General features: G+C 42.3%; 1 protein-coding gene across 1 annotated transcript in view; it reads right to left on the bottom strand.

The window, feature by feature from the left end:
• Positions 1-12,292, bottom strand: part of LOC117261776 (uncharacterized) — a 38,882-nt gene that overhangs the window by 12,844 nt on the left and 13,746 nt on the right. Inside the window, exons 28-30 of the mRNA XM_078167841.1 lie at positions 10,138-10,181; positions 9,822-10,013; positions 204-9,683 (exon numbers count right to left, since the gene is read on the bottom strand). Coding sequence (XP_078023967.1) covers positions 204-9,683; positions 9,822-10,013; positions 10,138-10,181 — 9,716 coding nt within the window. The remainder of the gene's footprint in view (positions 1-203; positions 9,684-9,821; positions 10,014-10,137; positions 10,182-12,292) is intronic.

Below are 12,292 nucleotides of genomic sequence, written 5' to 3'. Positions count from 1 at the left end.
AATGCGCACAAACTATGAATGTGGATAATGACAACAGATGTAATGATAAAAGATCTCAGTGCTCAAAGCATAAACACTTTAAAGATTAGGCAGCCTTTTGTGATCAGATGTGCTGGGTTGCATTGTAATGACAGTTGTAATCATGACCACAACATTAATAATTATATCTTAACAAGAATTGGTGGCAATAGCCAATTGCTTACCAGGAGGAAAAACACTATCCATGTACGTGCAGTGACATAAAGTTGTTCTGCCTGGTGTTGAAGACTGAACAGTTGAAGGTGAAGCAGTAGTTTCAACAGTGGATTTCTCTGTGGTTGTTGCAGCAGTAGTACTGGGCTTTTCTGTGGCTGTGGTGGGTTTTTCTGTGCTGGTGGTTGTTGTGGTGGGTTTTTCAGTGACTATGGTTGTTGTGGTGGGTTTTTTAGTTATTGTGGTTGTTGTGGTGGGTTTTTTAGTTATTGTGGTTGTTGTGGTGGGTTTTTCTGTGGCTGTGGTTGTTGTGGTGGGTTTTTCAGTTATTGTGGTTGTTGTGGTGGGTTTCTCTGTGGTTGTTGCAGCAGTAGTACTGGGCTTTTCTGTGGTTGTGGTGGGTTTTTCTGTGATTATGGATGTTGTGGTGGGTTTTTCTGTGGTTGTTGCAGCAGTAGTACTGGGCTTTTCTGTGGTTGTGGTGGGTTTTTCTGTGATTATGGATGTTGTGGTGGGTTTTTCTGTGGTTGTTGCAGCAGTAGTACTGGGCTTTTCTGTGGTTGTGGTGGGTTTTTCTGTGATTATGGATGTTGTGGTGGGTTTTTCTGTGGTTGTTGCAGCAGTAGTACTGGGCTTTTCTGTGGTTGTGGTGGGTTTTTCTGTGCTGGTGGTTGTTGTGGTGGGTTTTTTAGTTATTGTGGTTGTTGTGGTGGGTTTTTCTGTGGCTGTGGTTGTTGTGGTGGGTTTTTTAGTTATTGTGGTTGTTGTGGTGGGTTTCTCTGTGGTTGTTGCAGCAGTAGTACTGGGCTTTTCTGTGGTTGTGGTGGGTTTTTCTGTGCTGGTGGTTGTTGTGGTGGGTTTTTCAGTGACTATGGTTGTTGTGGTGGGTTTTTTAGTTATTGTGGTTGTTGTGGTGGGTTTTTCAGTTATTGTGGTTGTTGTGGTGGGTTTCTCTGTGGTTGTTGCAGCAGTAGTACTGGGCTTTTCTGTGGTTGTGGTGGGTTTTTCTGTGATTATGGATGTTGTGGTGGGTTTTTCTGTGGTTGTTGCAGCAGTAGTACTGGGCTTTTCTGTGGTTGTGGTGGGTTTTTCTGTGATTATGGATGTTGTGGTGGGTTTTTCTGTGGTTGTTGCAGCAGTAGTACTGGGCTTTTCTGTGGCTGTGGTGGGTTTTTCTGTGCTGGTGGTTGTTGTGGTGGGTTTTTTAGTTATTGTGGTTGTTGTGGTGGGTTTTTCTGTGGCTGTGGTGATGGGTTTCTCTGTGATTGTTGCAGCAGTAGTACTGGGCTTTTCTGTGGTTGTGGTGGGTTTTTCTGTGCTGGTGGTTGTTGTGGTGGGTTTTTTAGTTATTGTGGTTGTTGTGGTGGGTTTTTCTGTGGCTGTGGTTGTTGTGGTGGGTTTCTCTGTGGTTGTTGCAGCAGTAGTACTGGGCTTTTCTGTGGTTGTGGTGGGTTTTTCTGTGATTATGGATGTTGTGGTGGGTTTTTCTGTGGTTGTTGCAGCAGTAGTACTGGGCTTTTCTGTGGCTGTGGTGGGTTTTTCTGTGGCTGTGGTGGGTTTTTCTGTGCTGGTGGTTGTTGTGGTGGGTTTTTTAGTTATTGTGGTTGTTGTGGTGGGTTTTTCTGTGGCTGTGGTGGTGGGTTTCTCTGTGGTTGTTGCAGCAGTAGTACTGGGCTTTTCTGTGGTTGTGGTGGGTTTTTCTGTGCCGGTGGTTGTTGTTGTTGACTTTTCTGTCACTGTTGGTTTTTCAGTGGTTGTAGCAGCTTTGGTGCTGGGCTTTTCTGTAGCTGTTGTGGTTTTCTCTGTGGCAGCTGTAGTTGTAGGCTTAACTACGGGTCCTGTTGATTTTGATGTTGTAGCTACTGTATTTGTGACAACTGCAGTGGTTGTTGTCTTCTCTGTCGTTGCTGTTGTTGTGGACCTTTCTGTGGTTGTTGTGGTGGGTTTTTCAGTGATTATGGTTGTTGTTGTGGGATTTTTAGTTATTGTGGTTGGTTTTTCTGTGGCTGTGGTGGTAGGTTTTTCAGTGGATGTTGCAGCGGTAGTACTGGGCTTTTCTGTGGGCGTGGTGGGTTTTTCAGTGATTATGGTTGTTGTGGTGGGTTCTTCTGTGACTGTGGTTGGTTTTTCTGTGGCTGTGGTGGTGGGTTTTTCTTTGGTTGTTGCAGCAGTAGTACTGGGCTTTTCTGTGGCTGTGGTGGGTGTTTCTGTGGTTGTGGTGTGTTTTTCAGTGATTATGGTTGTTGTGGTGGGTTTTTTAGTTATTGTGGTTGTTGTGGTGGGTTTTTCTGTGGCTGTGGTGGTGGGTTTTTCTGTGGTTGATGCAGCAGTAGTACTGGGCTTTTCTGTGGTTGTGGTGGGTTTTTTAGTTATTGTGGTTGTTGTGGTTGGTTTTTCTGTGGTTGTTGCAGCAGTAGTACTGGGCTTTTCTGTGGTTGTGGTGGGTGTTTCTGTGATTTTGGTTGTTGTGGTGGGTTCTGCTGTGACTGTGGTTGTTGTGGTGGGTTTTTCTGTGGTTGTTGCAGCAGTAGTACTGGGCTTTTCTGTGGCTGTGGTGGTGGGTTTTTCTGTGATTGTGGTTGTTGTGGTGGTTTTTTCTGGCACTGTGGGTGTAGTTGTATGCCCACACTTGTTAATGCAACATCTCACTCGTATTTCATAGTCATAACATATAGGGGGAAAGCCTTGCTCATTATTATTACAGATTAGTCCAGCTGTTGGGCTGCATGTTACATTTTGACCTAGATCACTTAGGAGTGTGTCAGGGTACTGCTTTGCTCGACATTCTATCTCCAGAGGTTGACTGCAAGCATTCAAATCCAGTTCAGTAATATTTTTAATGCTTTCATACTCTCCACCAACACCTGGGGTAGAGCTGGGGTAATTATTATCATTCCAATCTGACCACTTACAAACATAGCAGTCAGTGGTAGGTGTTTCTGTAGTTGTTGTAATAGTACTCGGAATTGCTGTGGTTGTTGTGGTGGGCTTTTCTGTGCTGGTGGTTGCTGTGGTGGGTTTTTTAGTTATTGTGGTTGATGTGGTGGGTTTTTCTGTGGTTGTGGTGGGTTTTTTAGTTATTGTGGTTGTTGTGGTTGGTTTTTCTGTGGTTGTTACAGCAGTAGTACTGGGCTTTTCTGTGGTTGTGGTGGGTTTTTCAGTGACTATGGTTGTTGTGGTGGGTTTTTTAGTTATTGTGGTTGTTGTGGTGGGTTTTTCTGTGGCTGTGGTTGTTGTGGTGGGTTTTTTAGTTATTGTGGATGTTGTGGTGGGTTTCTCTGTGGTTGTTGCAGCAGTAGTACTGGGCTTTTCTGTGGTTGTGGTGGGTTTTTCTGTGATTATGGATGTTGTGGTGGGTTTTTCTGTGGTTGTTGCAGCAGTAGTACTGGGCTTTTCTGTGGCTGTGGTGGGTTTTTCTGTGCTGGTGGTTGCTGTGGTGGGTTTTTTAGTTATTGTGGTTGTTGTGGTGGGTTTTTCTGTGGCTGTGGTGGTGGGTTTCTCTGTGGTTGTTGCAGCAGTAGTACTGGGCTTTTCTGTGGTTGTGGTGGGTGTTTCTGTGATTTTGGTTGTTGTGGTGGGTTCTGCTGTGACTGTGGTTGTGGTGGTGGGTTTTTCTGTGGTTGTTGCAGCAGTAGTACTGGGCTTTTCTGTGGTTGTGGTGGTTTTTTCTGGCACTGTGGGTGTAGTTGTATGCCCACACTTGTTAATGCAACATCTCACTCGTATTTCATAGTCATAACATATAGGGGGAAAGCCTTGCTCATTATTATTACAGATTAGTCCAGCTGTTGGGCTGCATGTTACATTTTGACCTAGATCACTTAGGAGTGTGTCAGGGTACTGCTTTGCTCGACATTCTATCTCCAGAGGTTGACTGCAAGCATTCAAATCCAGTTCAGTAATATTTTTAATGCTTTCATACTCTCCACCAACACCTGGGGTAGAGCTGGGGTAATTATTATCATTCCAATCTGACCACTTACAAACATAGCAGTCAGTGGTAGGTGTTTCTGTAGTTGTTGTAATAGTACTCGGAATTGCTGTGGTTGTTGTGGTGGGCTTTTCTGTGCTGGTGGTTGCTGTGGTGGGTTTTTTAGTTATTGTGGTTGATGTGGTGGGTTTTTCTGTAGTTGTTGCAGCAGTAGTACTGGGCTTTTCTGTGGTTGTGGTGGGTTTTTCTGTGCTGGTGGTTGTTGTGGTGGGTTTTTTAGTTATTGTGGTTGTTGTGGTGGGTTTTTCTGTGCTGGTGGTTGTTGTGGTGGGTTTTTTAGTTATTGTGGTTGGTTTTTCTGTGGCTGTGGTGGTGGGTTTTTCAGTGGATGTTGCAGCGGTAGTACTGGGCTTTTCTGTGGGCGTGGTGGGTTTTTCAGTGATTATGGTTGTTGTGGTGGGTTCTTCTGTGACTGTGGTTGGTTTTTCTGTGGCTGTGGTGGTGGGTTTTTCTTTGGTTGTTGCAGCAGTAGTACTGGGCTTTTCTGTGGCTGTGGTGGATGTTTCTGTGGTTGTGGTGTGTTTTTCAGTGATTATGGTTGTTGTGGTGGGTTTTTTAGTTATTGTGGTTGTTGTGGTGTGTTTTTCAGTGATTATGGTTGTTGTGGTGGGTTTTTCTGTGGCTGTGGTGGTGGGTTTTTCTGTGGTTGTTGCAGCAGTAGTACTGGGCTTTTCTGTGGTTGTGGTGGGTTTTTTAGTTATTGTGGTTGTTGTGGTTGGTTTTTCTGTGGTTGTTGCAGCAGTAGTACTGGGCTTTTCTGTGGTTGTGGTGGGTGTTTCTGTGATTTTGGTTGTTGTGGTGGGTTCTGCTGTGACTGTGGTTGTGGTGGTGGGTTTTTCTGTGGTTGTTGCAGCAGTAGTACTGGGCTTTTCTGTGGTTGTGGTGGTTTTTTCTGGCACTGTGGGTGTAGTTGTATGCCCACACTTGTTAATGCAACATCTCACTCGTATTTCATAGTCATAACATATAGGGGGAAAGCCTTGCTCATTATTATTACAGATTAGTCCAGCTGTTGGGCTGCATGTTACATTTTGACCTAGATCACTTAGGAGTGTGTCAGGGTACTGCTTTGCTCGACATTCTATCTCCAGAGGTTGACTGCAAGCATTCAAATCCAGTTCAGTAATATTTTTAATGCTTTCATACTCTCCACCAACACCTGGGGTAGAGCTGGGGTAATTATTATCATTCCAATCTGACCACTTACAAACATAGCAGTCAGTGGTAGGTGTTTCTGTAGTTGTTGTAATAGTACTCGGAATTGCTGTGGTTGTTGTGGTGGGCTTTTTAGTTATTGTGGTTGATGTGGTGGGTTTTTCTGTAGTTGTTGCAGCAGTAGTACTGGGCTTTTCTGTGGTTGTGGTGGGTTTTTCTGTGCTGGTGGTTGTTGTTGTTGACTTTTCTGTCACTGTTGGTTTTTCAGTGGTTGTAGCAGCTTTGGTGCTGGGCTTTTCTGTAGCTGTTGTGGTTTTCTCTGTGGCAGCTGTAGTTGTAGGCTTAACTACGGGTCCTGTTGATTTTGATGTTGTAGCTACTGTATTTGTGACAACTGCAGTGGTTGTTGTCTTCTCTGTCGTTGCTGTTGTTGTGGACCTTTCTGTGGTTGTTGTGGTGGGTTTTTCAGTGATTATGGTTGTTGTTGTGGGTTTTTTAGTTATTGTGGTTGGTTTTTCTGTGGCTGTGGTGGTAGGTTTTTCAGTGGATGTTGCAGCGGTAGTACTGGGCTTTTCTGTGGGCGTGGTGGGTTTTTCAGTGATTATGGTTGTTGTGGTGGGTTCTTCTGTGACTGTGGTTGCTGTGGTTGGTTTTTCTGTGGCTATGGTGGTGGGTTTTTCTTTGGTTGTTGCAGCAGTAGTACTGGGCTTTTCTGTGGCTGTGGTGGGTTTTTTAGTTATTGTGGTTGTTGTGGTGGGTTTTTCTGTGGTTGTTGCAGCAGTAGTACTGGGCTTTTCTGTGGCTGTGGTGGGTGTTTCTGTGATTTTGGTTGTTGTGGTGGGTTTTTCTGTGGTTGTTGCAGCAGTAGTACTGGGCTTTTCTGTGGCTGTGGTGGTGGGTTTTTCTGTGATTGTGGTTGTTGTGGTGGTTTTTTCTGGCACTGTGGGTGTAGTTGTATGCCCACACTTGTTAATGCAACATCTCACTCGTATTTCATAGTCATAACATATAGGGGGAAAGCCTTGCTCATTATTATTACAGATTAGTCCAGCTGTTGGGCTGCATGTTACATTTTGACCTAGATCACTTAGGAGTGTGTCAGGGTACTGCTTTGCTCGACATTCTATCTCCAGAGGTTGACTGCAAGCATTCAAATCCAGTTCAGTAATATTTTTAATGCTTTCATACTCTCCACCAACACCTGGGGTAGAGCTGGGGTAATTATTATCATTCCAATCTGACCACTTACAAACATAGCAGTCAGTGGTAGGTGTTTCTGTAGTTGTTGTAATAGTACTCGGAATTGCTGTGGTTGTTGTGGTGGGCTTTTCTGTGCTGGTGGTTGCTGTGGTGGGTTTTTTAGTTATTGTGGTTGATGTGGTGGGTTTTTCTGTAGTTGTTGCAGCAGTAGTACTGGGCTTTTCTGTGGTTGTGGTGGGTTTTTCTGTGCTGGTGGTTGTTGTGGTGGGTTTTTTAGTTATTGTGGTTGGTTTTTCTGTGGCTGTGGTGGTGGGTTTTTCAGTGGATGTTGCAGCGGTAGTACTGGGCTTTTCTGTGGGCGTGGTGGGTTTTTCAGTGATTATGGTTGTTGTGGTGGGTTCTTCTGTGACTGTGGTTGGTTTTTCTGTGGCTGTGGTGGTGGGTTTTTCTTTGGTTGTTGCAGCAGTAGTACTGGGCTTTTCTGTGGCTGTGGTGGATGTTTCTGTGGTTGTGGTGTGTTTTTCAGTGATTATGGTTGTTGTGGTGTGTTTTTCAGTGATTATGGTTGTTGTGGTGGGTTTTTCTGTGGCTGTGGTGGTGGGTTTTTCTGTGGTTGTTGCAGCAGTAGTACTGGGCTTTTCTGTGGTTGTGGTGGGTTTTTTAGTTATTGTGGTTGTTGTGGTGTGTTTTTCAGTGATTATGGTTGTTGTGGTGGGTTTTTCTGTGGCTGTGGTGGTGGGTTTTTCTGTGGTTGTTGCAGCAGTAGTACTGGGCTTTTCTGTGGTTGTGGTGGGTTTTTTAGTTATTGTGGTTGTTGTGGTTGGTTTTTCTGTGGTTGTTGCAGCAGTAGTACTGGGCTTTTCTGTGGTTGTGGTGGGTGTTTCTGTGATTTTGGTTGTTGTGGTGGGTTCTGCTGTGACTGTGGTTGTGGTGGTGGGTTTTTCTGTGGTTGTTGCAGCAGTAGTACTGGGCTTTTCTGTGGCTGTGGTGGTTTTTTCTGGCACTGTGGGTGTAGTTGTATGCCCACACTTGTTAATGCAACATCTCACTCGTATTTCATAGTCATAACATATAGGGGGAAAGCCTTGCTCATTATTATTACAGATTAGTCCAGCTGTTGGGCTGCATGTTACATTTTGACCTAGATCACTTAGGAGTGTGTCAGGGTACTGCTTTGCTCGACATTCTATCTCCAGAGGTTGACTGCAAGCATTCAAATCCAGTTCAGTAATATTTTTAATGCTTTCATACTCTCCACCAACACCTGGGGTAGAGCTGGGGTAATTATTATCATTCCAATCTGACCACTTACAAACATAGCAGTCAGTGGTAGGTGTTTCTGTAGTTGTTGTAATAGTACTCGGAATTGCTGTGGTTGTTGTGGTGGGCTTTTCTGTGCTGGTGGTTGCTGTGGTGGGTTTTTTAGTTATTGTGGTTGATGTGGTGGGTTTTTCTGTAGTTGTTGCAGCAGTAGTACTGGGCTTTTCTGTGGTTGTGGTGGGTTTTTCTGTGCTGGTGGTTGTTGTGGTGGGTTTTTTAGTTATTGTGGTTGGTTTTTCTGTGGCTGTGGTGGTGGGTTTTTCAGTGGATGTTGCAGCGGTAGTACTGGGCTTTTCTGTGGGCGTGGTGGGTTTTTCAGTGATTATGGTTGTTGTGGTGGGTTCTTCTGTGACTGTGGTTGGTTTTTCTGTGGCTGTGGTGGTGGGTTTTTCTTTGGTTGTTGCAGCAGTAGTACTGGGCTTTTCTGTGGCTGTGGTGGATGTTTCTGTGGTTGTGGTGTGTTTTTCAGTGATTATGGTTGTTGTGGTGGGTTTTTTAGTTATTGTGGTTGTTGTGGTGTGTTTTTCAGTGATTATGGTTGTTGTGGTGGGTTTTTCTGTGGCTGTGGTGGTGGGTTTTTCTGTGGTTGTTGCAGCAGTAGTACTGGGCTTTTCTGTGGTTGTGGTGGGTTTTTTAGTTATTGTGGTTGTTGTGGTTGGTTTTTCTGTGGTTGTTGCAGCAGTAGTACTGGGCTTTTCTGTGGTTGTGGTGGGTGTTTCTGTGATTTTGGTTGTTGTGGTGGGTTCTGCTGTGACTGTGGTTGTGGTGGTGGGTTTTTCTGTGGTTGTTGCAGCAGTAGTACTGGGCTTTTCTGTGGTTGTGGTGGTTTTTTCTGGCACTGTGGGTGTAGTTGTATGCCCACACTTGTTAATGCAACATCTCACTCGTATTTCATAGTCATAACATATAGGGGGAAAGCCTTGCTCATTATTATTACAGATTAGTCCAGCTGTTGGGCTGCATGTTACATTTTGACCTAGATCACTTAGGAGTGTGTCAGGGTACTGCTTTGCTCGACATTCTATCTCCAGAGGTTGACTGCAAGCATTCAAATCCAGTTCAGTAATATTTTTAATGCTTTCATACTCTCCACCAACACCTGGGGTAGAGCTGGGGTAATTATTATCATTCCAATCTGACCACTTACAAACATAGCAGTCAGTGGTAGGTGTTTCTGTAGTTGTTGCAGTAGTACTCGAAATTACTGTGACTGTGGTGGTGGGTTTTTCTGTGATTGTGGTTGCTGTGGTGGATTTTTCTGTGGTTGTTGCAGCAGTAGTACTGGGCTTTTCTGTGGCTGTGGTGGTGGGTTTTTTAGTTATTGTGGTTGCTGTGGTGGGTTTCTCTGTGGTTGTTGTGGTGGGTTTCTCTGTGGTTGTTGCAGCAGTAGTACTGGGCTTTTGTGTGATTGTGGTGGGTTTTTCTGTGATTGTGGTTGTGGTGGTGGGTTTTTCTGTGGTTGTTGCAGCAGTAGTACTGGGCTTTTCTGTGGCTGTTGTGGTGGGTTTTTCTGTGCTGGTGGTTGTTGTGGTGGGTTTTTTAGTTATTGTGGTTGCTGTGGTGGGTTTCTCTGTGGTTGTTGTGGTGGGTTTTTCTGTGGTTGTTGCAGCAGTAGTACTGGGCTTTTGTGTGATTGTGGTGGGCTTTTCTGTGGCTGTTGTGGTGGGTTTTTCTGTGGCTGTGGTTGTTGTGGTGGGTTTTTCTGTGACTGTGGTTGCTGTGGTTGTTTTTTCTGTGGCTGTGGTGGTGGGTTTTTCTGTGGTTGTTGCAGCAGTAGTGCTGGGCTTTTCTGTGGTGATGGGTTTTTCTGTGCTGGTGGGTGGTTCTGTGATTATCAAAAAAAAAAAAAAGAAAGAAAAAGAAGATGAACCTAGGAAGTTGTCTTTAAAGTGTCAAAATACATCATTAAAATGGGCTTGTAAATGTTTTACACCAATGCACTTTTTTTGTCTCTCATATTTACCACTTGTGCTAAAAACAAAGATTGTTGTAGGTGTTGCCGAGGTGGTTGTATGAGGGCAAGTCGGATCCATGATTCTGGTAATATTTCCTCCTTCTCCACAAACAGCTCTGATACAGGTTCCATTTCCATCATTTGTGTCATAGATTGTATCTCCATATTTGTATATACGTCCATGATATGAACACTCGCAAGCTGCAAAATAAATAATTATATAATATTTATATGAATTTTACTGTTTCGGTATATTAATAGTATTGCCTTTCTAATAAGTCTGTATGTTATGATCAATCACAGAAATGGTCATAGCCACGCTCACCTTTGACGCTATCACTGCACTCACGCTTTGTTGATGAACAGTGACTAAAAAATAAATGAAAAAGCAAAGATTAAACAATGTATGAACATATAAGGTAATATTCTGGTGTTGGGGCAATTTGAATTACAATACAGGCATATGGAATGCTCTGATGACCAACATGATGCGATAGAGATTTTTACAGTTAATCTTATGGTGATGTTCCCAGAAAAAAAGACTGGCATTTTAAGAGTCCTAATTTGTTTGTGGGTAATTACCAAGATCACATTTATGTTGTAATGTGAAGGTTAAGCAACTCTTCAACTTGCTTTCCCAGATTGTCAACAATTATTTCTCTATGTGAAGCAGAAGATTCTAACAGGATTAGACTGATTTTAGATACCTAAAAAAAATGTAAGCATACTATGGTCGTTCAGTGTTATTTAATTGCATATGATTACTGTATGGATTGTTAATATAGATAAAATTGTGCAGTATTATGTACAAAACACATGAAGACAGCATTACAATTAATATGTCCAGACACATGAATTCATCCTAAAATTAATTATCTATCCATCTAACCATTAACTTTGCCTGCTTATCCTTTTTAAGGGTTTCTGGGGGCCTGGAGCTTACATGAAGCTCTGCAGGTCCTAGACAACAGTATGATTCCTCTGAGGCAAACTCTCTACAGGGTTCCAAAACTGTAACAAACATTCCCAAACATGATGGGGCGAGCCCTGTGTATAAAGGGGATGAAAGTAATGAATGTGATTAGCCATGATTGACAAAGCGTCTACCACCTATACTGTATTCTTTGTGATTCCATTTTGATTTGAGATAAGTTTTAAATTATTAAATATTAAGATGTGGTTATCTTTTGTTATAAGCTTTGCCAAACAATATAACAGTGTTACAGATCTCTGATTTGCTGCTACCTCAGTCCCCTAAAATTACTGTTTGTAACTTGATTGTATATTTATTATTGTAAATCACTATCCACCTTTTGACTTTATTCCAAAATGAGGCAACAGGACAATAACACATTAGATGCAGGACTGAGTCCTCATCATCAAAACCTACACAAACAACTTTGTTCTAGGCCCCAAATAGATAGCATGTTTTTAGTGGGTAAAAAACTATATAAGAACTGTAGTTGTATTATATGTATAGACACATCTTGGGTAGTGTTATAGATAATATTAAACACATTTTTTATGGAATTATTTTATTAATAGAGTCTTCCCACGTATTTAAGGTATTAATTGGATTATCATGATGTTAGTTCTAAATATAACTAAGTTATATTTATATATATTTCTATAAATTTTATCTCCATTCATCCATGACTGGTCTCTAGTTTACGGGCAGCATACTAATTGCTGTCTTGGTTTTTTAGCTATATCCTTTTTCCAAACATTAGATATTGATACAATAATTTTTTATATTCTAGTGGTGTACAAACTGGACCATATACTTTTTGGAAGGTCATAATCTTACTATTACTATCATCATTTACAAATATGATATTTTTATTTGAAAATTATTTATTTATATTGAGGTGATCCTCTATCAACAAGGCCCTATTTCAGAGAGCAGGCTCATACTCTGAGCCTAATCTAGATCTCCAAGTTGACTGAGCCTGAGCTGGGAAACTCTTGAGTTTTCGGTTCCAGAACAGCTGATCAGAAGTATCTCAATCAACTCTGAGTATATTCAGCCTGAGGGAAGTGCATTCACAGTGAGCACCGAAAGCCATCATCAATGGAGTGCAGATGACATGATTTTCAGTGGCAGAAAGTGGAGATAAAAGCAGATCCACTTATTTCATTCCAATTTAATGACCACGAATGAGGACAACGTGAGGTGGGATAAGACTTCAGAACATGTTAATAGGTAATGTGAAGTGATGTTATGTAACCTGATGAGTTATTGCATGTCAAATATACAGAAAATATAGAAACATTTTTATATCTTAACAATGTTCACATATTTTAATATAATTTATTTGCTATATCTTCTTATTCAGCTGTAATCTGATGGAGCCCAAACACACTTGGCAGCAACTCCAAATCAAACACCAAAATATTGTACAGACTAGTAAAAATTTTGCTTATACTTACAGTGGTGGAAAAAAGTTTTCGGACACCCTTAAAATTTTACACAATCTCAA

Source organism: Epinephelus lanceolatus, chromosome 5 (assembly GCF_041903045.1).
Source record: "Epinephelus lanceolatus isolate andai-2023 chromosome 5, ASM4190304v1, whole genome shotgun sequence".
In the NCBI taxonomy this organism is placed as follows: domain Eukaryota; kingdom Metazoa; phylum Chordata; class Actinopteri; order Perciformes; family Serranidae; genus Epinephelus; species Epinephelus lanceolatus.
The sequence above is the reverse complement of the archived record's forward strand: the minus strand, read 5'-3'. Positions and strand labels throughout refer to the sequence as shown.